The sequence below is a fragment of the Amphiura filiformis genome, chromosome 16, assembly GCF_039555335.1.
Source record: "Amphiura filiformis chromosome 16, Afil_fr2py, whole genome shotgun sequence".
Lineage (NCBI taxonomy): Eukaryota > Metazoa > Echinodermata > Ophiuroidea > Amphilepidida > Amphiuridae > Amphiura > Amphiura filiformis.
This window is the reverse complement of record NC_092643.1, coordinates 38,358,259-38,385,206: the sequence shown is the minus strand read 5'-3', so window position 1 is coordinate 38,385,206 and position 26,948 is coordinate 38,358,259. Positions and strand designations below refer to the sequence as shown.

Here is a 26,948-nt window from a genome sequence, read left to right as displayed (position 1 = left end):
ATTCACATACATGCCCACCATGCAAAACTGAATACGGCTTAATTGTTGAAAAATATGTACTGAAATAGACGACGGTCTGCTCATTTGAAAGAAAAATCAGATTCAAAGAAGATTAGAAGGGATAAATACTTGGATTTGTCAACTGTCATGTGTGCTTCATTTTAAATGTTTACCGACCTTCTGGTTTCTGAGTAATTTGTGTCCAAATTGATTTATTCGAAGGTAACTTTTGACGTTTTCGCTAAGGTTACTTACGAATACCATGGAAAAAACGACTGTTCTCATTCTCTCATGATCTAGACAACACAGTGATGGACCCTGGTATAAAGCTAATTGTAGTTGCCCTCAAACGAAAGCCCACAAGACGTAACTGACTCCAAGATGGACTTCACAAGTCTGCAATAACGGTTTTAAGCGATTTGTGTGCAATTAAACAAATTAAAGTCACTTTAGTGCCTTTGTTTCTTACTTCAATCCTCTTTCAACCGCTGTGAACCGACATTATTAATACATGATAGGGTCTAAAGTATCAATAAACGCACATAAAGAAAATAATACATTCAAAGTGCTTTGTAAAATGAAGTTTTGATTGCGATATCCACCGAAAGTCTAATTCTTACCTACAAATACTGAAATGTTACTTACGAATACAGCATAATACATGACATGTGTAATGAAGTGTCCCTACCAATGGAAATTAATTGTCAAAACTTTAAGCGGTACCCCAGGACACTATTATTACCCATATACGGATTCATTCAACAATTATCTATCATGTAAAATTGCTGATTAACTACTTGTATATCAAAATGAAGTGGTCAAAATCTTGCTAAAAGCATCAAAAATGTTTGATCTAAGGTAATAGCATTTATTCATTTGGACGTACCATCTGAAAGAGATCTAAAAACTACCATTTTCTTAATGCATTACCATAATAGCAAAATTTAAACCTCTAAACTCAATATAGATATTGTTAAATCGCTCATGTTACCTACGAATACCCGGGTTTCTTCACCTTTTAATTGTATAAAGCGTTAGGTGTATGCGTATAATTCCTATTATTCTTGAAAACATATATCCTACTCGTTCTTATACAATGTGTAAATTGATTCATACTCATTTGATAAATAAAATACAGAAACTGACCTAAACTTCATTTTCAAAAATAAACTAGCATAAATTGACTAAGATCATAGTGATCGTGTTATAAAAATAAAAACAAATATTTTCTGGTTAAGCTAGCATTTTCCTGACACCCTGTGGTCTACATTACACGAAAAAAAGCGTTAATGGGAATATTCCATTTGTTTTAGGTTGATTAGTATTGCGATAGTGAAAGCATCCTAGTGGTATTCGTAGGTAACATTGGGTTTTGATATCACATTTACTATCACACGTCCTGGATTTATTTTTCAAGATTAGTAATGGCACTTTTGGTTCCTATTAGGCCAATATGTCATTAATCAATGGGCAAAAGGAAAAAATTGTGGAGACATTTTTATTTCGGACTTTTATTTTTGGCCCGTGGACACTTTTGGTTGGATTCGACCATATATAATCCCCATATAATATGTCACATAATATGGGCCCCAGGGCCCCAAACGCTAAAACATAGGGCCGGTCGTTACTCAGTAAATAAAGCAGCTACAATGCCCAGCTTGAGTCTACTGATAGCACTTGAGAATCATACTTCAACATATGTACATGAGCCCCATAAGTCATATATATTGGGCCCCAGGGCCCCAAATGTTAAAACAAAGGGCCAGCCGTTTCTCATTATATAAAGTAGCTTTATGGCTCAGAGTTGGTACACAGTTTGCACCTGAGGACTACATTGTTATATGTAAATATGAGCCCCATATATCACATAATATTGGCCCCAGGGCCCCAAACGCTAAAACATAGGGCCGGCCGTTACTTAGTAAATAAAGTAGCTACAGTGGCCAGCTTGAGTCTACTGATAGCACTAGGAAATTATACTTCAACATAATTATGTACATGGGTCTCATAAGTCAAATATTATGGGCCCCAGGGCCCCAAATGTTAAAACAAAGGGCGGGCCGTTTCTCATCAAATAAGGCAGCTTCCGGGCTCAGAATTTGTACACAGATAGCACCTGAGAATTATATTGTTACTAACACCCACACACCCACCCACCCCACACACGGAGGACTAAACAGACAGATTGGAAATACCAGCGTGATGCGTTAAGGCTGTTCCATTTAATTTACATACTCCCTCTGAAATGGCGCCAAAAAAGGCTGTTCCGTTTAATTTACCTACTCCCTCTGAAATGGCTGTTCCATTTAATTTACATACTCCGTCTGTAATAGTTTCCCCTGAATCATATTGCAAAGCCTCACTGTGAGTAAGAGAGACTGACAACAGCACCCTATGGAGAATAAGAGAGACGACTCCCCTGGGAGGGTACTTTTTACAATATATTTATTTTAAGTGCTACGACAGTGCAACCTACATTCAATTAAAGCTTGTGACTTGGACTTTCACTTTTTACACATACAATTTCTTTATTTTAAGGCCTCAGCAAATAAGGACTGTAAGTTTGGGTACACCGATAACATGCGGGTATAGCCGTATTTGTGTACAAATATATAGCCTTCTAGTTATATTTAGATTCCTTGCTGTTTTGCCTTCAAAAATTGTATTTACACAGCCGTGACGTTATTACACAGCCGTGACGTTAGTCACGGCTGTGTCTTTTTTCTTACAGGTTCTTCTTTCTTTATACCCGCATGCGAAGCATGGACGGGTATATTGTTATCCTGTGGTTTCTTATACCCGCATGCAATAGCATGCAGGGTATCTTCCCATCCTGTGGTTTCTTCTCCTCCTCCTCCTTCATCAAACACATCATTCTGTCAAGGCTAGCGCTAAAACTACAAAGGCCCTGGGGCCCATATGTGGTACACTTATGGGCCCTACCCCGTAGAAGTGCCTTTTGCCCATCTTGGCCCCAGAGGTTAAAGGTCACGGGCCCCAGGGGCCCAAATGTGAAAATATAAAGCACGCCATTTCTCATCAAATGAAGCAGCTTCAGGACCCTGAGTTGGTACACTGATAGCCCTAGGGGTACTCTATATATACAAATATACAAGAGCCCCATATGTTATATATTATGGGCCCCAGGGGCCCATATGTTAAAATATGGTGCAACAAATTGACAAGCCTAGCTCTATAAGTATAAGATGACTAGGGCTCATATGTGGCATATGTATGGGCCCTAAGATGTAGATGTGCCTTTTGCCCATTTTGGCCCCATATGTACAAGGCTAGGGGCCCCAGGGGCCTAAATGTTAAAACAAAGGGCCGGCCGTTTCTCAGCAAATAAAGTAGCTACAGGGTTCAGATTTGGTACACAGATAGGTCTTTAGTATTATATTGTCATATGTATATATAACCCCCATATAAGGGAAGGGGAATGCAAGAGGTACCCGGTAAGAAATTTCAGTTGGTAGGCCTACAGCATTTGGAAATCCCCCAGTGAGCCCCTTATCATGCTTATTGAATATTTTAGTAGTGTTATGACCCCGGGCTAACTTTCATTTTTCCGTGTTACCTTTAAAATGTACGCCTATTATTAAATTGCGGAATTGTAGGCCTATACTCGTGCTTTACACCGCTGATTCAGTTTATATTATCGCAACTCGCCATCTGGGGCGGTGAATTGCTTTCCCCATGCCAACAAATCTTTAGGCTCCCCACTTTGACATGCCAACCCCTCTATCGACATACCAAAACATTATCCCCCTACACATAGGCCTACATGGCAGCCGGTATTCAGTTTTAGGCAGGCCGAAAAGGGGCAAGCCGCAAGTTTTGGCACGTAGGCCTATATTATTGCAAAAGCCAAGTATTAATATACCCCGGGGTATAATAGGTCTACTATTATTTAATATGTTCACTTTTTCCACTCACTTTATTAGGGCCTACCATTTAAAATGTCTAAAATTGCGGAATTGTTAAAATGTCTTAAATTGCGGAATTGAGCAAATTTCTCATACGTCCAGTGCCGTAGGCCCCTACATAAGGGGGCAATGGGGGAAGCTACCCCACCCCCTATGGGAAGTCCGCCCCCCCCTTGGATGCGGTCGCCCTGAAGAATTTTACTAGGGTCTTTTTGTACTTTTGAGCCTATTTTGTTTCGTCACAAATTCCCCCTTGAATGAGGGTTTCCCCTTTCACTCCTTTGCCCCCCTTAAAATTCCTAGCTACGCCCATGATCCCCCATGACGCCACATCACGGGGAGGGGAGGAGGCACAACATACATTTCTTGATTTTATCAGGGATTTTACCAAGAGAAGGTGCTAGGCATACATGCTCAACGCTCTGCAGGGTCTATTGTTCTATTGTTTCCGATTAGAGCGCTGACATATTGGAAAATGTTGCCAATCAATATTCAGGAGAGTGTACATTCAACGTCCAGTTTTCGAAATTGGGTGACTTGTGTTTGGTAGGTGTGAAATACATCTGACTGGGTGTTTTAATTACGTAAAGAATAAAGGCATTGACATCATCGAATGGCTGCCCAGTGCTGTTATGTGTTTAGTTATTATATAGGCCTAATAATTATTATTAAATGTATTCATCATACACTTTATCACTCCCTCCCTCTCATTGTCCCCTCTCACCCTCCCTCTCTCATTCCCATCATTTCCCTTTATATATTTCTATTTATCTACTTGTCTTTATTATATCTTTTCATTTCTCCCTTCCTCCAGCCCTCTCTCAATCTCCATATCCCCTCCTCCCTCTTCCTCCCTCCTCCCCTCCCAAGACTTCTCACAGGGGTGAATCTGCCCCTTCGCAACCCCCTCCCCTCATTGGATACGCCACTATTTCTATACCAATCTCCTTAAAATAAAATTAAATGGAAATTTCTTAAAAACAACCTTTATAGGCCTATACTTATACTTACATGTATACGTATAGCGATTACCATTATAGTGTAATATAGATATATGGACTGTACATGGCAGCATTCATACATTCTAATGTGTAATCGATCAGGAAGAGCATTCAATTTATTTAAATGAAACGCCTAACGTCAGGTGGGTGGTAAAGATGATTGCATCGACAGCTAAAGCCTCCTTTATAGAGTTCAGACCCACACAAGCACACATTTGGGATACGTAAGTACAATGGTACCACTTTACACATGACTGCCCTTACACATGACTGTAGTGTGGTCACTTATTGATACTCGCCTGTCATGTAGAGCGTTAATATGATGCCGGATCAGTGACCAATTTAATGGCGGAACCCCTTTATTCGAAACAATGGTACCACTTTTATGAATAGCCTGTCGCAACTTCTAATCGGCATCAAACGAACAAAAGATTATATAATCTATTGCGACTCTATTTCTATTTAAAAGCTCTTTGTACATGCTCATCTGGTTTGAATCTGGCAACACGAGAACTTTGAACTTCTGCGGTAGTCTTGTAGCCGTCCGGCCCTGTTCAGTTTTATACACGCATTTGAATAGGAATTGTTTTGCGCACTTACCTAATGTTTATGGAGCACATTTTCTTCATTAGTTTGTCAAGTTGATGTCAAATGTTCTATTCTATATTATTTGGCAATAGTGTTTTTTTTTGCCTATAGTATGTCCAAACATGGTCCAATGTTGTAATTTGTTGTTTTTGATCGCAAAGGTCGGATATTTTTATTCCCGATTTAACTGTGCACCCGCCCGAGGGCTTCGCAAGGGTGCAGAATTCGGCGAAAGTTTGACGGGAATTTTGCCTTTTTTGACACTAAAACGCATTCGATCCTTAATTTTATTTCAACAAAATTTTGGATTAGGTAGCATAATGAGGCGGCTACCAACTTTTTTACCAAATCTTAAAGAATTATTCTCAAATGTCTGACCTGTGTATTTCCTATTGGTAATACAAATTGACGTGTCAGCCCTAAATATACATAGGCAGGTCGTATTTTGGACTGGTAGCGAGAGTCTAATACGTACTGTATGTGAATATCGATGAATGTTAGAAACGGCAGAAACCGGTTGTGAAGAAGACTATAGCGTCCTTACCAACCAGTCAACTTTAAGACAAATGGGTGAAAAAGGACACTTTCACGTTGTTTTTTCATATTTTTTTTTATTTCAAATGATTCGTGCATATATCGCCTAGCTATATATGAAAAAATATTTTTAGACCAATCAAACCAATATATGGGTGTAATACGCCCTTAAGGACACAAAGATCCCGATGATATGCTATGAATTATATATGATTGTATGTCTCTGCTGCTAATGGACAGTGTCCTTTTTTAAGGACTCTTCTTGTTGGTTCTCATCCCATCTCGCCTCAATTTCAGGAATTTTATAGATTAAAAAAAAATGATTAAAAAAAGCTTTGGAATGCTTTATGAAAGCTTTACAAAAGACCTAAACATTTTAGGTCTTAAAATGTGTATCTTCAATACGAAAGGTCAAACTTTTTAAATGATTATCGGCTTTTCCTCCCAGCTACATACACTTTCAGTACATTTAATTAGATTCATAAAGTTTATAATTTATTACACATTTTAATTTATAAGAGGATTATTAAATATCCAAAATATCAATTTTTAATAATTTGCCATAAAATTTGTATTATATCGCGAATTTCAAAATATATCAAAATTATTTGAAGGACATCCCTCGTATTCTGCAATTCGATATGTCTGATGTACTCCCTTGTCCCCGAAAAAATCTTTTCTGATCGAACATATAAAAACTGGATTCGGCTTAGCATATGATCTTATTCATCATCACTGTTGTCACCATCAATTCCAGTGCCGTACTATTACGCTGACTTTCGTATTCGGCGAGGAGGACGATTTCGACCTCCTGGTTTGTTTACAAACAGAGAGGTAGACAAAAAACCGTTCCGCTTGTCCAAACACTCAAGTATCAGAAGGATGGTCCACAATAGCGTGATTCACGTAACCTGAATAGGGATTAAAAAGCTGTCACGTAGAACCATGTGCTTCTATTGTCCAATTTGCCATCAAGATTTCATATGGAAACAGTTCAGACCCAGTACACGATCATGTCAGAAATTAATATTTTGTTCTGGGTCTGATTATTCGGACTACATCAATTCAATGTGGTATATTTTAAATTTCACATACATTACTCCGTAAACTTGAAACCAGATATAGCCAAAAAAAACCAAAACAACGAAAACATCGAGCATGGATACGGTCCAAAACATGGATCTTATACATAAAAATGTATTCAAGTGAATATGTTTTACACTGGGGTTTTATAATCTTTGGTTTTAAAGCCAATGTAAGTTTACTCACCATGCTTATTGAAATAACTCCACGTCTTGACCAATGAATTGACGATCAACGTACACGTTCACGTAAATGTACACCAAATGCTCGCAAATAAATAACAGATAACAAGGGTTAAAGAGCAGTAATGCGGACTGCACTCTGGTAGTTCAAGTTCGGTTTCGAATACTCCTATTACTCCGTACACGGTACAGCCTGCTATATATGCCTACCTATTCCGCTTGTGATACTTGACTTTCATTACGACTTCTATTATACATGCTTTTTGTTATTTAAATAGCATGATCAATTGATTAAGGATAAACTATCTACCCTGATCGATCGATCGATCAATCGATGTAAAACTTGCAGTTATAATATCTGAGGATGTCGATTCTGGAATATCTATTAAACCAGAGAAGATGTAATGAATTACATCTTCTCTGATCGATTTGTCATTGTAGCACTTTCAAAGTTCTGAGCATTTTTCATGTTTGCATGGAATCGCCCATGTTTTTTTGAGAACAAAGTACAAAATGTGGTTTATATATAAGGATGCATCAGTTATGTGGTCACCCGTATTATTTGGGATATTAAATTAAATTAAATTAAATTAAATTAAACAGATGCCAGTATACACCTCATCTTAACCCAGCAAACACAAAAACATTTTATTAAATAAGTTATATTTTGGCTTTTGGTTTAGGTAAAAACGTTTTTTATAACATTAAAATGTCGGGTTATATAAAGGTCATGAAAACGTTTTAAAACGTTTTGTATGAAAACACACTGCAACAATATTTTTTAAATGTGTTCAAATGTTATTGTAAACTATGTTTGCAAACATATTTTGCCAAATATTTTATCAACACATAAATAACATTATGTTAAAATATTTACACCCAGCAAACACAGAAATGTTCTTACGCTGTTTTTGAAATGTTTTAATAACATTTAAATGTTGGGTTATATAAAGGTCATGAAAACGTTTTAAAACGTTTTGTATTAAAACACACTGCAACAATATTTTTAAAATGTGCTCAAAATGTTATTGTAAGCTATTTTTGCAAACATATTTTGCCAAATATTTTGTCAACACTTAGGCCCTAAATTATATACATTATGTTAAAATATTTGCACCCAGCAAACACAGAAATGTTCTTACGCTGTTTTTTAAATGTTTCAATAACGTTTAAATGTCCGGTTATATAAAGGTCATGAAAACGTTTTAAAACGTTTTGTATGAAAACACACTGCAACAATATTTTTAAAATGTGTTCAAAATGTTATTGTAAACTAATTTTGCCAAATATTTTGTCAACACATAAATAACTTTATGTTAAAATATTTGCACCCATCAAACAGAGAAATGTTCTTAAAATGTTTTTTATAAAACGTTTTAATAACATTTAAATATCGTGTCATATAAAGGTCATGAAAACGTTTTTAAAAACGTTATTAGAAATATTTTGGGCAAACATTTTTCGCAAAATATATTTTCAACCCCAAAATAACATTCTGTATAGAATGTTTTGTATCAAGTTTTCAAAAATGTTTTTGGAATGTTATTAAAACGTTTTTCTACCCATTATGTAACCCGACATTTGTGACATGATCTGCTCCATGGGGCCAAAGGAGGCATTTTTGAAAATTGAGTTACTATAATTATTACCTTGTAGTAACATTAGGCTATCATATACTGAAAACACCAAAGGTCTAGCATATACTTGGTTCTAAAGTTCTGAAGTTTTGTGATGTCTATTTTCTTATGTATTTTATTGTTTTTTTTACTCCATATTTTTGCCTTTATCTCAATTTCAAATTTGCCGCCTTTGGCCCCCATGGACCAGATCATGTCACATTTAAACGATGTCTGTAAAACATTTTGTGTGTGCTGAGCAGTAGATTATCAGAAAATGTTTTTTAATGTTGATGAAAACGTTTTATACCCTTAATATACCCTTTATATAATCCGACATTTAAACGTTTTCTGACAACCTTTTTATAACCTTTTGTGAATGATGTCGAAAACGTTTTGTGTTTGCTGGGATTTTAGGTCAGCCAGTGCTCAGCATGTTTTTTTTGTCTAAATTATTGTACACGGATTGCGAGCGAGAAACGAGATTTTCCGATTTCCTCATTTCACAACTAGCCGATTGAGCTCATTAGCGACCGTGCTCACGACTGACTGTATACATTACAATAAAAAAGACGGATATTACCTTTTAAACGTTCAGCGCGTTTATTAGTAGGCCTATACTAATTGTAGTTTTATCAAATCTAATAGCAATAAACTTATGTTTGTATCTATACTATTAAAAAGGAACTTGCCGATAATCGATACTTTGAAGAGGAACTGATCGACTCATCGGTATCATGTCAGAGATTATAGATGACAAATAAATTAATCAATAGATAAATAAATAAGTTCTAGCATTTCCAGATGAATGGTAATTGCATAGATAAATAGATAAATTAATAAATACAAATAATTATTTGGATTTATTTGGTGGATCAACCAATGGTGGCCCGTCATTTCGTTGCCATGCTATAGGCCTACGCACATTAATACGCACACACGCATAGCAACCCAGCGAGCGAGCACGCGACAACCTCAAGACGCAAAAATGGCAGAGACGGTACGAAAATTTCGACAGTAAATGCTATTACCGTTAGAAGATTTTAAGCAGTTATGTCATCATATTGAGGGGGGGTCACCGACCATGGGGGGGGCTGGATGGCCGCAGTTTTTCGGCAATTTTCATGTGGAATTTTCTACATTTTCAGATCGATCGGAGGCACATGCCTGTCCATATCACGCTACATACAACTGATTTAAAGGTACGTAAATTTGTAATTTGAAAATAAATTTTGAGTTTTGATGCGTTTGACTATAACTTGAGTAGGCCTAGACAGGAAGAAAGTCAGAGTAGGAGAAAGGGAAAGAAAAACCTAACGTAAGAGATATAGATAGAAGGAAAAAGACACAGAGAGGGAAAATGAGAAAGAAGTAAAGAAATGATGTGAGTAAAAGTAAAGAGAGATAGAAGGACTGAGAACGAAGGAAAATAAGAAAGAAAGAAAGAAATGAAAGGAAAGAAAGGTTTAATGACAAGGAGCCCTGGCGAGAAATAAATAAATAAATGGTGGGAAAGGGTAGGAATGAAAGAAAGTGAGGACGGAAGGATGTGTCAAAAAGAGATCAAAGAAAACAAAGAACGAACGAACGAACGAAAGAAAGAAAGGAAGGGGAAGTGACAAATGGAAAGAACGAAGTTAAAAAAAAGGTATGGCCTACCAAAAATACGCAAAATGGATTTGTGTTTTGGTCAAATTCTAATATACAAACACGCGTTATTGGGTAAAAGCGATACCAATTGCCATATTTACCAGCTATTACCATTTCCCCCACCCCACCACCTGAAGTTACGCCTATGTAACTCAACCTTCTTGAAACCCAATGTTGCTATAGTATAGGCCTACTTGATGAAACAGAAACAAATTTAAAAGAAAGAACGAACGAAAGAAAGAAAGAAACGGCCACATACATGCGCAAAAGCGTGCAAAAGTGGAACAAATTCGCACGAAGACCGCAAAAATGGGCACTTTTTAGTATGGCCAAATATGAGGTTAACCAGAAACCCACATGTACATATGTATACAGGAAAGAAAGAAAGAAAGAAAGAAAGACAAAGAAAGACAAAGAAAGAAAGACAGAAAGACAGACAGACAGAAAGACAACGAAAGAAAGACAGAAAGAAAGAAAGAAAGAAAGACAAAGCAAGAAAGACAGACAGACAGAAAGAAAGAAAGATAAAGAAAGAAAGACAGACATGCAGAAAGAAAGAAAGACAACGACAGAGAGACAGACAGAAAGAAAGACATAAAGAAAGACAAAGAATGAAAGACAGACAGACAGACAGAAAGAAAGAAAGAAAAACAGAAAGAAAGAAAAAAAGAAAGAAAAAGAAAGAATGAAAGAAAGAATGAAAGAAAGAAAGAAAGCAAGAAAGAGAAAGGGTGAGAGAAACGAAAAGAATGGGAAAGACAAAAAAAAGACAGACAGACAGACAGACAGAAAGAAAGAAAGACAGAAAGAGCGAGAGAGAGAGAGAGAGACAGAGAGAAAGAAAGAAAGGGAACAAGCAAGAAAATAAAAAGGAGAGAAATGGAACGAAATAACGGGAAAGCAGTGGTGTGCAAAAGGGGGGGGCAGGCGGGCAATTCCCTCCCCACTTCTGTTGGTCATTCAGGGGATTCGCGGGATTAAATTTTCCCCTTCACACTCCTAATCAGACTCCTTGCGGGGGAACTGAACAACCTCCCCCCCCCCCTTTCAATGTGCTACGCACGTCACTACGGGAAAGCAAGAAATAGAAAGTGATAGAGAGAGAAACTGAAAGAAAAAATGAAAGACAAAGAAAAAATAAGTCAAAAGGGTGTTTGGTACAAAAATTACGCAAAAGATTATGCTAAAATGGAGGCAACAAATGTTACCACATCACTGACCGAGTAGGTCCTAATAATTGAGCTGTTAAATCGATACCAATTGTCATGATTACCATTTTCCATCGTTTATGCTAACCGCTCCAGTTTACTAACCGCTCCCGTTTACTCATCTAGCGGGGGCCCGCGCGAAGCGCGGGTACCCGCTAGTGTACAAATAAAGTTAGAACAGGTCTAACTTTAGACCTGGTCTAACTTTGGATATTAGTAGGCATGTCACAGTGGCTGCACAATACTTCTGCCACACTGTGCATGCAAGCATAACAGTAAATTGAAAAGCGCGCGCATGAAAGTTGTTCAATTTTGGCAAACATCCATGCAGAAAAATTAATTTCCTCATATGTGCTATTTATCACAATTGTTTGAATTTTTGATATATGGTGTGTGAAACCTTTCTGTGACTACCATCGGGTTTTTTTTAATTTAATATTGCTTCGTTTAAGAGCTACTACCTATTTTTATGGATTGTTGAAGATCCCTCATAAATCAATAAATATAGGCCTTTTGAAAAATCAAGATCTACCACCATTTAGCTGAAATACTAATCTGTCTAAGCATGTAAATTATTTCCGTCGACAACGAATGGCACACTTGAGGGAAACGATTTGAAACAAAACATTTTTTAAGTGAGTTTAAAGGGAGTAATATTCCAAACCACAATAGCTCTAAGCCATTGTATGTGTCCAAGGCCACACCATTTTTGTATACGCGGTATAATAGAGGGGCTGTTCCGTTTACCGTTTCTCTTCCCATGTTAATCCAGATAACAAAATGTTAATTTTAAGTCTCATTGCAAATGAATTTTTATTTTTACTTTTCGGATTTGGCTTTGAGCAATGGTGACACATACCATATTTACAGAAAAAATGAAAATTCTATTCCAGACGCCGTCAAAATGTCGAAGTTTTTTTTTTGTATCTTACTATAAATAGGGAAATGTTGTATGTATCTATCTATCTATCTATCTATCTATGTATCTATGTATCATGGAAAGGCTCCGTCAGTTTCGATCCAAATGTCGCCAAATTCATACGAGATCGATGAATATACGGGAACGTGTATAAACTTTATTTGGTTGAAAACGGTCAAGAATTGGCTGCAAAAACAATGAAAATATGGGTAAAAACGGGTTTTTGTTATGAAAATCAGTTGTCAGCTTACGCGTCACTGCAGCTTGCCGGCAGCGCGTCGGCGCCTCGTGCGTAATGCGCACTACGCCAATGGGCGCGTAAACGGCGCAGAGCCACGCGACTACGAGCCAGAGACCAGTGGACATGATAATACGGAAAGAAGGAAAAATAAAGGACAAAAAGGTACATGGACGGGTCACGGGATTATGATAACGGGTGAACACGTCCGCAGACACGCTATGAGAGGACGTAATAAATACGGGAAAAAGATGTTTGTTGTATAAACAACATGAAGCGGTACTATAAAGAAAAATTCAATTAAAATGAGGACAAAAAAGTACGACCTGTTCAGTAATTATTCCTGTTATGGTGAACGCTCCCATCTAGCGGGGACCCGCGCTATGAGAGGACGTAATAAATACGGGAAAAAGATGTTTGTTGTATAAACAACATGAAGCGGTACTATAAAGAAAAATTCAATTAAAATGAGGACAAAAAAGTACGACCTGTTCAGTAATTATTCCTGTTATGGTGAACGCTCCCATCTAGCGGGGACCCGCGCGAAGCGCGGGTATCCCGCTAGTCTTACTATAAATAGTGAAATGTTGTATGTATCTATCTATCTATCTATCTATCTATCTATGTATCTATGTATCATGGAAAGGCTCCGTCAGTTTCGATCCAAATGTCGCCAAATTCATACGGGAGATCGATGAATATACGGGAACGTGTATAAACTTTATTTGGTTGAAAACGGTCAAGAATTGGCTGCAAAAACAGTGAAAATATGGGTAAAAACGGGTTTTTTGTTATGAAAATCAGTTGTCAGCTTACGCGTCACTGCAGCTGGCCGGCAGCGCGTCGGCGCCTCGTGCGTAATGCGCACTACGCCAATGGGCGCGTAAACGGCGCAGAGTCACGCGACTACGAGCCAGAGACCAGTGGACATGATAAATACGGAAAGAAGGAAAAATAAAGGACAAAAAGGTACATGGACGGGTCACGGGATTATGATAACGGGTGAACACGTCCGCAGACACGCTATGAGAGGACGTAATAAATACGGGAAAAAGATGTTTGTTGTATAAACAACATGAAGCGGTACTATAAAGAAAAAATCAATTAAAATGAGGATAAAAAAGTACGACCTGTTCAGTAATTATTCCTGTTATGGTGAACGCTCCCATCTAGCGGGGACCCGCGCCAAGCGCGGGTATCCCGCTAGTTATATTAAAGTAATTAACTGCAGATTCTTTACTCAACATCATAACAGGTTCATACTTGACAAATTCATGATGAATATAAAGACTTTCATTAAACATCGAAAAAAAAAAAATTACTCATGCCTAATTTACATAATAATATCATGAATACATAATTAGCTGTAATAAGCTAATTTGCATAATTGATTACTTTTTGTGTATTTTTTGTTATCAATTGAAAGAACTTTGTATACATATGTTTGTGAAAAACCCGCACCCTGATATCATGTACGGTTTTCTTTTGGCATCAATTTTGCATATTAATTAGCTGAACTTAGTCATTTTTTCAACTTGTATTTGTCTGCAGATTGGCCGGAATTGCTAAAATAGTATATTTGGTTAATTTATTATAATTATTCAATGATAGATTAATTTTTTTTTAGATTTTTTAATTTTGTTTTCTTTGACGAAGTTAAAAAAGATAGGCAATTAACCTGTGATACTTAAATTAACGTTGCTTTTTCAAGTAAGTGTCCAAATAAACCTTCAAAATCTCGAAATGTGCCAATTTTGTCATTATAGCAATTTGTGGCAGATTTGCATTCCATTTATGAGCATCTTAAAATTGACACTACGTCACAATGCATTGACCGATTTCAATTCGGTTTTTGATTTTGATGCTTTAATAAAGGTCATTCATGTAGAAACATTAAATAACGTGTTTCTGCTGCCCTTATTTTTGAGGTGATATACCTAATATTAGTTCTATGGAGAAGGAACTTGTTGATATTTACTTATTCTATAATATTGCAGATCCTGTTGAGGGCAAATAAAGACTGCACAAAAAGTAACGCAGCTGTAATAAATACGCCTATAGCGTCAGAACTAATAAGTGTGTTCACAATATTTCAACATAGAAAGAAGGATGATTTATTTACCAGCGTTTTGATACCTCATTTGTCCAATCATGCCAATTTCGTTCAATATTAACAACACAGTGTTTTTAAAGAAAAATACCCGAATGTAAAAGTTGCAGCTATTTGTACGAGGGCTGGTCAATAAGTTCCCGCAACTATGGTGTATCTCCGCTCATGCATGACTTGGATGACTGTTACTTACGCTAAATCAAGTTTGTACTTTTGTCTTTCAAAACGAATATGTATTAGCGATGCTGAATGCTTGATTACGTAATGACATTAGCATAAACACAATAGCGTATGGGCACTGCCTGATTTATGGTGAAGAGTAGTCAAGAAAATCTCGCGCCAAATTGAGGTATTGTTACATAATTCCAAATATCTCGAGAATAAAAGTATGGAATCTGACACGGTTTTTGCAGCTTTATAGACCGATAACATAGGCATGATGCTGGACTCTTTTTAGACATATATCATTTTTATTAAGAAAAGAAATCGTGTTGAATATCTCCAATTTTGAGTAGGCTTTATCACCCATTGTTCTTTACATAATAAGAGATAGAAAGATTAATCGATGACAAAATTTAACCAATGGTACCTGGTTTGATTGGGTATCTACTGATTATTAAAAAGGGAGGTCCCAGTGGTGAAGTTATAAACATTTCTTTCATAATGAACCCTTGTTTTCAAAAGGTCTTGTTTTTGTAATTAAAGTAGCACACCATAGAGAGGCTCTGGATTGAATAAGAAATTTGAATTTCGAAAGGTGTGTCTAATTTTAGCATAAGACTTGTATAGCAATTCACTCACACAGCTACTGTTCCGCAAACCTTGTATTAGTCATATTTTTAGCGCTTTTTTGATGAAATTTTACTTTTTTCATACATTTTGGTACTTTCAATCATGCATACCATCAACGCATGCGCATATTTCTATTTTTGTTGCAACAAATTCTATTGTCCTGACTATGATCTCTAATACCATACCAATAACCATATTTGGTTTTGTTTTATTTTGGAGATAATTTGGATTCTTTCTTCTGCCGTGTGGGCTCTTTTTCGCGATTTTCACACCATTTTTGCTTGTTGTTATAGGCCTATTTTTGGTGAAGTTCAAAGACGGTCCCTTTCCTCATCTATTGACGGATACATTTCTTTTTTCACAATTATCAATTGAATATACTCAGATTACCTCATACCAAAAATAAGGCTTGTAAACTGCTTTGATCCTTACTTCTGCTTCTTTTTATTACACGTTCCTCAACGTCAATTCAAATTTCCCGCCAATGTTGACAATTGTCAGTGTACATATAGTAATGACTTTATGCAAATGGGATTACGTAATTAAAGGTACTCTGATACTAATTGTTGTGCGTTTTGAAAGACAAAGGTACAAACTTTATTGATCGTAAGTAACAGTCGCCTAAGTCATGCATGAGCGGAGATAAATAATGGTTGCGGGATATTATTGACCAACCCTCGTATTGATTTTAAGTCAACGCGAGCGAAGATAAATGGGGGTGTTTACGTGCCATAATGCTTGCGTAATTACCATTGGTCGCTGTAAACTGCAACTTTAAAATTCGGGTATTTTTCTTTAAAAACACTACTGTGTTGTTAATATTTAACGACCTTTGATATGAAAATGTGCGTAAATAAATCATCCTTTCTGTAAAATAGGTAATTCTGGGTCCACAGCGCATACAGATGAAGACAAAGCAGAAGAGTTGAATTCTTTCTTTTCAAGTGTATTTACTAAAGAGGATACCAGTAATATACCAGAACCTGAGACCAGACACCAGGGAGAAACTCTGAATACAATTTCAGTTTCTGTGGAAGAAGTGCTGAAGAAATTATTGAAATTGCAGCCGTCCAAGTCACCTGGTCCAGATGGTTTTCACCCCAGGATACTAAAAAGAAGCAGCTGAGGCTATAGCATCTCCACTTACAACAGTTTACAACCGGTCCCTGAGTGAGGGTGTGCTTCCGTCTGACTGGAAGATTGCCAATGTTACTGCCATCTTTAAGAAAGGGAGTGTCAAGTCACCAGGAAACTACAGACCAGTGAGCTTAACATCAGTGATCTGCAAACTACTGGAATCCATTGTAAGAGATAAGGTCATGGAGTTACTGAATGCAAACGATCTCTTTAGCGAGGACCAACATGGTTTTAGACCTGGGAGGTCATGTGTCACACAATTACTAGAAATTATGGAGATGTGGACGAGTATGCTGGACGAGGGAGGTGGAATCCATTGTAAGAGATAAGGTCATGGAGTTCCTGAGCACATGGCATTGACGGTCCATTACTGAAGTGGATTGAGGCATTCCTGACTGGAAGGAAACAGAGAGTGATGGTAAATGGAAAATCCTCATCATGGACCAATGTACTTAGTGGCATTCCGCAAGGCAGTGTCTTGGGACCAATTTTATTTGTGGTTTTCATCAACGATCTCCCGGATGTAGTACAGAGTTGTGTTAAGGTTTTTGCTGATGACACCAAGGTTTTTACACATGTTCAAGATGTGGATGACTGCAACAAGCTACAAAGAGATCTGGATGAGCTGAGTGATTGGTCAGACCGATGGCAGCTTGGTTTTAACGTCTCCAAATGTGGCACTATGCATTATGGCAACCAACAAGATCCTCACACATACAGCATGTCTGATGGAAACAGTAGAAGGAACCTGGATGTGTTTCAGGAAGAAAAAGATCTTGGAGTAAAGTTCGATCCAACATTAACATTGAGAAAGCATGTTGCAATGGTGGTGAAGAAGGCGAATAGTATGGTTGGGATCATCAGGAGGACTTTTAATTTCATTGATGAAGACTTGTTGAGAACACTGTACAAGACCATAGTAAGGCCTCACTTGGAGTATGCAAACTGCATTTGGAGCCCTCTGCATCACAAAGACAACCAGCTGGTGGAAAAAGTCCAAAGAAGGGCCAGTAAGTTAGAACCACAGTTGAAAGATAAGTCGTATGAAGAAAGATTGAGAGAATTGAGACTCCCTACACTGGCCCACAGACGTTTGAGAGGCGACATGATCCAGACTTACAAGATCATGCATGGGATTAATGATGTAGCCAAAGAAGCCATATTTGAAATGACAAGCCACACGTCGGTGACCAGAGGACATAGCCTCAAAATCATGAAGCAGCACTCAAGACTTAGACTTAGAGAGCACTCCTTCTCCAACAGAGTAGTAAACACCTGGAATGACCTGCCAAACGAGACAGTAAATGCTCCAACAATGAATTGCTTCAAGACAGCAGTGGATAAAGCCCTAGCCAAGAAGTTCAACAAATTTACATTTGGAGTTGGATGTCTCTGGCAACAAGTTTCCAATTAAAATATTTTCCATGGCATATATTAAGTTATCATGCAGTGAATAATAGGATGAAATTGGGTGGGCATCACAGGGCATCAACCCTATTTCCAGAGCCCGAAGAACAGGTGAATACAGGTGAATACAGGCGAATACAGGTGAATACGGTAATGGGGATACGCATCCTGCACAAGAACAAATAAACACAATGGGGAACGATTGCTCGCTACAAGAGGAAACTGAATATATTTAATAAGAAAGAATGAACAGTTTCACCAACCCAAAGTGTTACAATTAAACATGACAACATATAAACACAAACCCCGACCGGCACACAACCCAACATGAAAAATTTTACGCACTCAGAAAGTTTGAATGGCCCACAGGGGCCAAATGTTATAAGCTTACTGTATACAAAGAAACAGCATAAGTTCATTGGATAACCAGGAATACGCTCAGATGTTTTAGTACCGTAAGTTTGTAATATTTGACCCCATGAGAGGCATTCAAACTTTCTGAGTACGAACCACTTTTAAAAGCCATATTTCCTCCCTCCATTTAAAAAAAAGTATTTCAGCTGTGACGAATGGCAAATTGCTGACGAAGTTTAGGAAATATAACCTCAAACCCCTATAAATTTGATAATAACAGAATAATGTTGCATAAAGTCCGAAATTGTGTCCCCCACAAAGTTCAAATTCAGCCTCCCTAACTAAATCTGCCATTTTAGACAAATTTGCTACATGAGCACCATAATGTAAACTTATGGCAAGCACATTTTCCATCCCCCGACACACCCCAATGCTAGTTTTGGCGTTGAAATAGCGGCGTCGCTTTTCAACATTTTTTAAATAAAAAACTGAACCTGTAAAGTTCCCCAAAATTGAATCTTAAATGAAATTTCAGTCCTTAATTAATACAGGGATGACGTTAAAAAGTGAAAAATATTGTCACGCCTGGTAGTAAACGTCGTTTAAAAACGGTGATTTTTTACGTGCTTGTCAATGGAGAAGTTATTTGGTGGTTTACGCCCTTGAAAGCATGTTAAAAAATGGTGGAATGAGCCATAACATTCGGAATTTAAAGTTATTAAAGAAAGTTTTCCCCTCAAACTGATTTATTTTGAAATGAGAATATTCTATTTTATAATCCCGAAGCTTTCAAACATTAAGATTTTAGAGTATAAATTTCTGGAAAACTCGTTGGAAACAGGGTTTGGTACCAAAGTTGGCAATGGCGGCCATGTTTGTTCAGATATACCATTTTGAGTTTAAAATCGAATAACCATTCAACTTTTAAAATTTTTGTTTAAGAAAATGGTACAATATTTGAAAAACGTATAACATGAAATGCGTTTATAAGATACTCTCGGAAACATTTATTCCATGAAAGGTATCCATGTACCTCCAACTGCCTTATCAATAGCGTTTTAAGGTGACGTGTCTATTTTCTTCTCAATTTTAACGAAATTTGGTCGGTATATGGCGTTATTATTTACAATGCGGCCGTTTTCAATTCTCTAGAGGGAAATTGATTAACCAAGTTTGTGACGAGTTTCTTTGATTGAAGATATTGTAATATTATCAGACATTGGGGGAAAATATGCGCGCAAGGGGGGGGTGTTGTGTCTTTATACCCCTACCCCTAACGTTTTCGACCTAGGCATATACTCGTGCAATGAGATGATGCTTATCATGTGGGGGGTCAGAAACCTTTGTGCATTTTGCTTATGTAATGTGCAACTTAAGTTATTTGACTCACTGTTGTTAAAGTTTTAACTACTATGACGTCATAATTGTATTTAAAGATCGATCAAACCTGCTATAAACTCTGTTTATCCATAATTGGTCAAAAGTACCCAAAATGGCGGTTTTTTTAATGTTATCAAAAATTGTTTAGAGAACCCTTATAGCAGATTGGTGTAATGTATGAATTAAAGAAATGACACTTTTTCTTAGAATGGTTTATTGTTTCCAAAAATAGAGAAAAGTTAAAATAATTTCAAACCTCTTGTGCGGTTCAAGGGCGTATTACACTAAATCACTCCGCGTGGGGAAATACTTGTCAAAAATATATGGAAAAGATTTTCAAACTCCAAAAAAAAAAGCCCTTAGAATGATATTGAATAGTCACTTTTTAAGTCACTCAGCCCCTATTTTCAAGAATTACAATTTGCTTAATGTTTATGATAGTTATGATCTCGAACTAAGCACTTTCATGTACAAGTATAATATCATTCTGTTACCAAAGGGCTTCAATAGTTATTTCGTTGAGCAGAGGAATCACCTCAGGTATCACACAAGAAACGCTGAAGATTACAAGATCTGTCTTACAAAAACAGAGTTTGCTAACAAAACAATAAGAACCGCCGGGCCAAGAAAATGGCATTCGATTGACAGATGCGCCAAAACGGCTACATCAGTAAAACTCTTTAGATCCCAAATTAAAACAAACCTTATGGAAATGTACACTTAATACCTCTTAGTTTTGATTTACTTATTTTTATTTTTCTCCTTTTAAAACAAAAATCGATTAAAATTAACTGATCTCTTAGCATTTATACTATATTCACAAAATGTCAGCTTTCTTTTGCGATATACGTGAGCATATGTTATGAAATCCTAATTTGTCTTACACTTATATTATGCATGTTCTTTATTCATCATTTTTTTCCTGCTTAGTTCGTTCTACAAGAATGTATGAAAGAGGGTGGGGGTGTTTGTATGTATGTAATTGTATTTTATTAGACAAATTAAGAAACCTAGGCTAAGGTTAAGGGGGTGCTTGTTCAGGCCTTTTTGGCCTTCTGAGCATCTCCTCATTCAAATGTGTTGTTTTGCTGTTATTGTATTGTTGTATATTGAATGAAATAAAGACTGATTGATTGATTGAAAGGTGAAATGGTGATGAGTTCCGGTTAAACGTATATGGCTACATGAGACAATGTGGTGTCCTTAGGGACCATGTTCTTCGTGAGGTTGACATATTCTGATTTAAATGAAAGATGCTAACCTAAGGGGGTACTACACCCATGGCCAATTTTGTGCCCTTTTTTGCATTTTTCTCAAAATTTATAGCGCATTGGTGACAAGTAAGATATGTATATTATAGGGGCAAGGACTACAACTACTGTACTGAAATTTCAGCAACTCAAAGCAAGTACTTATTGATTTATTGATCAAATAATGGTTTTCCCTCATTTTTGACTGTAACTCCGCAACTGTTGTCTGTGCTGAAATAAAATTTCCAGTGCAGTAGTTGTAGTCCTTGCCCCTATAATATACATATCTTACTTGTCCCCAATGCGCTATAATTTTTGAGAAAAATCCAAAAATAGGCGCAAAATTGGGCAGGGGTGTAGTACCCCCTTAATGACTAAAATAGATATGAAATTATACAAATCGATTTCACAAGAAAAGTAGGCCCTCTCCGAATTACTGCTAACGGAACAAGTTTTAATGCTAGTTTTGGCGTTGAAATAGCGGCGTCGCTTTTCAACATTTTAAAATAAAAACTGAACCTGTAAAGTTCCCCAAAATTGAAGCTTAAATGAAATTTCAGTCCTTAATTAATACAGGGATGACGTTAAAAAGTGAAAAATATTGTCACGCCTGGTAGAAAACGTCGTTTAAAAACGGTGATTTTTACGTGCTTTTCAATGGAGAAGTTATTTAGTGGTTTACGCCCTTAAGTCCAGTTGAAACCAGTTGCCTATTTCAACTGGTTTCAACTGGAATTTCGACCTGGGCTGTCATCAACAGAGGGCGGTAATCCCACGGTAAAGAATATCCGAATATCTGATGATAGTGGCGTATAGTGATTTTTTTGAAAATTGGCACAAATGTCTTTAATGATGTTCTCTTTCATTTTTTCTAAGTCTCATCAGTCATAATTAGCTAATTAATTAGTAATGAATTAATTAAATGCGGCGTATAGTTACAAAGTGACATTTTTGTATTCCATAGTGGCGTATCGACCATACGCCACTTTGTATACACATTTTATAATTAAGAAATATCGGCAAAAATGAAAAACATTGTATGTCATAGTGGCGTACACGTATCGGACCTATACGCCACTATGGAATACAAACGACGAAAAGTAACGCCATAGGGATTACACGGCGACCGAGGTGGCGTAAGGTTAACGTTAGGTTAGGGTATTGCGTTTTGTTTGTTTTCCATAGTGACGTATAGTTTTGTGCTTTTTATTTTCAGTTTGCCAGCAATAGTATGTATTTATTTCTTTTGAAAAATATATAACAATAAAATCTATTTAGTTTACTACAAAAATTTCACATCATTTACAAAATATAATGAATGTCTGATTTACACAACTCGATTTTAAATTGGCATTTCTTCAAACCCGATTTTCTCGAAAAGTTGTTTATTCGCGGCGAACCACTATACGCCACTATGGAATACAGACAACGATTTGTTAATCATTTCTTTTTTGAGGGAGCAATAATTCTTCTTCATGAATATTAATGTCATATTGATGACATCATAGTTACTCGAATTTTGTTCATTTTGACATTTTGAAACATTTAACGCTCAAAAGGCACACAAAATCAATCCGATATATTTTTCTTCATTTCACACGAGTTTCCATGCCGAGATTCTAGCATTAGAGTAATATCCTTTTCAAGATACAGCTTTTATAAGTGTCATATTTCACTTCTATATAATTCGTAAATTTGTATTGTGCACACAAATAGTGATGCCCGTTTGTGCTGTATTTTTGATAGTTTTTCATATCCGATTTTAACGATAAAACACATTCCCTACAGAGAAAACGAAATAGTAAAACATACAACAGTTTGTAACATTCCCTATGAACTTGACCATCTATGTTTCGATTGTGATGTAATTAACGAGTGTAATGAGGTTTTCTCTCTCTGAATCTGACTGATAAAATATTATTTTTCATCACGATTTTGCATCAAATTCATACATTTCTAGGTCAAAAGGCATATAGAACATTTAGAAATATTGAAATATGGTTTATAAATAACGCTAATAAAATCATTTGAGTTGATCAAGTAATCGCTTTTTATGATTTTCAAGGCAATATGCATAAATGTTGATTCTGCATGCACATAATTTTTCACTTCAGTAAGCTCGTCTTTTGACCAACGTTCATTATTGACCAATGTTTATATTTTCATTATTGTATGCAGTTAACATCAAAGAACCACAGGTGTATGAGCTTATGCATTGAATTGGATTACATTATGGGTTATTCAGGTTATTGATCGCTAGATGGAAGCGAACATGATACATATTACGTAGTATTCCATGCCTGTGCGGGGAGTTGAACCCTAGCGACCAGAACTATGAACACTTTGAAGTGTTAGCACTTTGCAGGGCCGCGAAGTACATGTACATGTATTTGTTTTTAAATCTACACTGAAGGTTTGTTTTTGTTGTGTAAATACGTTCACGTGCCTTCAAATTGTCTTAGTGTGTACAACTTTTATTACACAATCGATATTTAAGCGGCTTCTCTTTTGTATGTATACCTTCATGTCTTTTCAATTGACATGATTGTGTAAAGTGTTTGTTACAAAATATACATCTAAAAGGCTTCTCTTTAGTATGAATTCGATCATGTCTCTTCAAGTCACTTGACGATATGAAGCCCTTGTTACAAAATATACATCTAAAAGGCTTCTCTCCGGTATGTATTCATTCATGTCTCTTCAAGTGACCTGACCTTGTGAAGCCTTTGTTACAAAATGTACATCTAAAAGGCTTCTATTCAGTATGTATTCGTTCATGTCTCTTCACGTTACCTGACATTGTGAAGCCTCTGTTACAAACTGAACATTTAAAAGGCTTCTCTCCGGTATGTATTCGTTCATGTCTCTTCAAGTGACCTGACCTTGTGAAGCCTGTGTTGCAAAATGTACATCTAAAAGGCTTTTCTCCAGTATGTATACGTTCATGTTCCTTCAAACTACCTGACTGTGTGAAGCCTTTGTTACAAAATGTACATATAAAAGGTTTCTCTCCAGTATGTATACGTTCATGATCCTTCAAACTACCTGACTGTGTGAAGCCTTTGTTACAAAATGTACATCTAAAAGGCTTTTCTCCAGTATGTATACGTTCATGTTCCTTCAAACTACCTGACTCTATGAAGCCTTTGTTACAAAATGTACATCTAAAAGGATTCTCTCCAGTATGGATACGTTCATGTCTCTTCAAATTACCTGACGTTGTGAAGCCCTTGTTACAAGATGTACATCTAAAAGGCTTCTCTTCAGTATGTATTCGTTCATGTCTCTTCAGGTGACCTGACTGTGTGAAACCTTTGTGACAAAATGTACACCTAAATGGGTTCTCTCCAGTATGTATACGTTCATGGTTCTTCAAACAACCTGACGTTGTGAAGCCTTTGTTACAAAATGCACACTTAAAAGGCTTCTCTCCAGTATGTATACGTTCATGGTTCTTTAAATTATTTGATGTTGTGAAGCCTTTGTTACAAAATAAACATCTAAAATGCTTCTCTTTGGTATGAATACGCTCATGTCTCTTCAAGTCACCTGACGTTGTGAAGCCTTTGTTACAAAATAAACACCTAAATGATTTCTCTCCAGTATGTATGCGTTCATGGACCTTCAAACTACCTGACGTTGTGAAGCCTTTGTTACAAAACGTACACTTAAAAGGCTTCTCTTTAGTATGAATACGTTCATGTTTCTTCAAATCATCTGAAGTTGTGCAACATTTGTTACAAAATGTACATTTAAGATGTTTTTCCTTGTTTAATCCTGTATCCATTTTCGTAGACGATTCCCCTGATGCGACAGAAGACTTTGTATCTTTGTCGTAATTCCTTGGTCGATTGATACGTTTACCATGAATCAGTTTACACTGCCTATCATGTAGCTGTTTTTCGCATCTCATCTTGATTCTAGAAACAGTGAAACCGTCCTTTGCATTCTTAACCACGGACGTCATGTTTCTCGTTTTGCTCTTGTAGTCATACCAGTAAGGACGAATTCCCATTTCATGGTGTCTTTTATGAGATAAATATCGTAACACTTTGTTGTAAAATCTCTGCCCGCAATACATGCGGCATTAAGTAGTCCCACTCACGTGGACGTCGCCAATTTCTGTAATGGAAACAAACAAAAAAAGTGCATACCATTAGCGAAAGAGTCTACGTCTTCGAAAATTGTCAAACAAGCTTGTTTTATTTCATTCATTTAGATCAATCCTGGTGGAAGTTTGTTGATCATATATTCAACGTCAAATCCGCCAGATCTACCGATAAAAGTCGTATGTCTTTCGTTAACAAACATTCATAACCAGATAAAAATTATAACGAAATTATACTTGATGCGTCGAATATTAGACCAGGGGTTGCATTATAGGAAGAGAGAGTAGAGTCACGTGTGCGATTTAATGGTGGTATATCATCTCACTTGATCTCTTTGATGGTATTAGCGTACCGTATCGTTGTCAAATCAACGGGCTCCTGAAGAATAATTAGACAACATTTTCACTCATTTTCAATATGTTGTACGATCAATACAACTATGGATCCACAACCAGTTATTTTTGAAATAAACTATTTAACAAAATGTAAAAATTTATGTGTGGCCATATTTGTTTTACACATGTAGACCAATTAATAGCGTCACACATCATTGCGTTTAGTCACAATGGTTCATTATGTAAAAAAGACTGAGCCCGTTTTGAAAGTTTCATATGACACAGAAAACCTTTCTTGGTAACAGATGGATCACTTGACTCATTTGCAGCGAGTAATTTCATTTGACACGCATAACCAGATCAAATGACACGCGTACACGTTACCCAAGAGCAGTGACTCACGTATAATGAGTCATTGCATTACCCAGTTGTGGACCCACGTATGGTAAGTAATTGCATCTGTACATACTTTGCATGAGTCAGTTGACCCGGTGTAAAAACATAATCGGTTCCGATATTTGACCTGCTTTAAAATTTAGTCGATGGGTACAGTCGGAATGTGAAAGCGAGGCTAAATTTCCACCATTATGTTTTTTGTGTTTAATAAACATTACATCCCTTTCTAACTATCGTCATACACTATGAGATATTGAGACTGAAAATCACACTGAAAACTGCAGAGTAACGCTGAAAAATTGTACAATAGATAATACCACTGAAATAGCACTGAAAAGAGTTCTTTTGTTATCAGATTTATGTCTATAATCACACTGAAAACTGACCGCAACATTCTCAGAACAAGAGGCCGTTCATTAATCCCACTGAAATGGTCCTAGTCACGGCACTGAAATATATTGCCCCAGCGCCCATGCTATTGTTATGAATAATAATCTCTAGACAATTGCCACACTGAAAATACCCAGAGTAACAATGGAAATGGCTAGAGTAACGCTGAAAATGGTTTTCCGTGTGATTTTCAGCGTCAAACTTTCATAGTGATAGTGTCATCGTCAAGTGAAATAAATTTCTCCTTTTTTAAAAACACAACGAACTCAGTCCACGCGACAATTCACTTACACCAAGTTGCGTTAAACATGTTAAAGCGCAACACGTATAAATGGTGTTGTGT

The 26,948-nt window shown here is 36.7% G+C and overlaps 1 protein-coding gene across 1 annotated transcript in view; it reads right to left on the bottom strand.

Annotated features, from left to right (window-relative positions):
• Positions 1-25,483, bottom strand: part of LOC140172625 (uncharacterized) — a 32,793-nt gene extending 7,310 nt beyond the window's left edge. The window contains 2 exon segments of the mRNA XM_072195762.1: positions 11,644-11,687; positions 23,857-25,483. Coding sequence (XP_072051863.1) covers positions 11,644-11,687; positions 23,857-25,456 — 1,644 coding nt within the window. The 5' untranslated portion in view covers positions 25,457-25,483.
• Between the last annotated feature and the right edge of the window lie 1,465 nt (positions 25,484-26,948).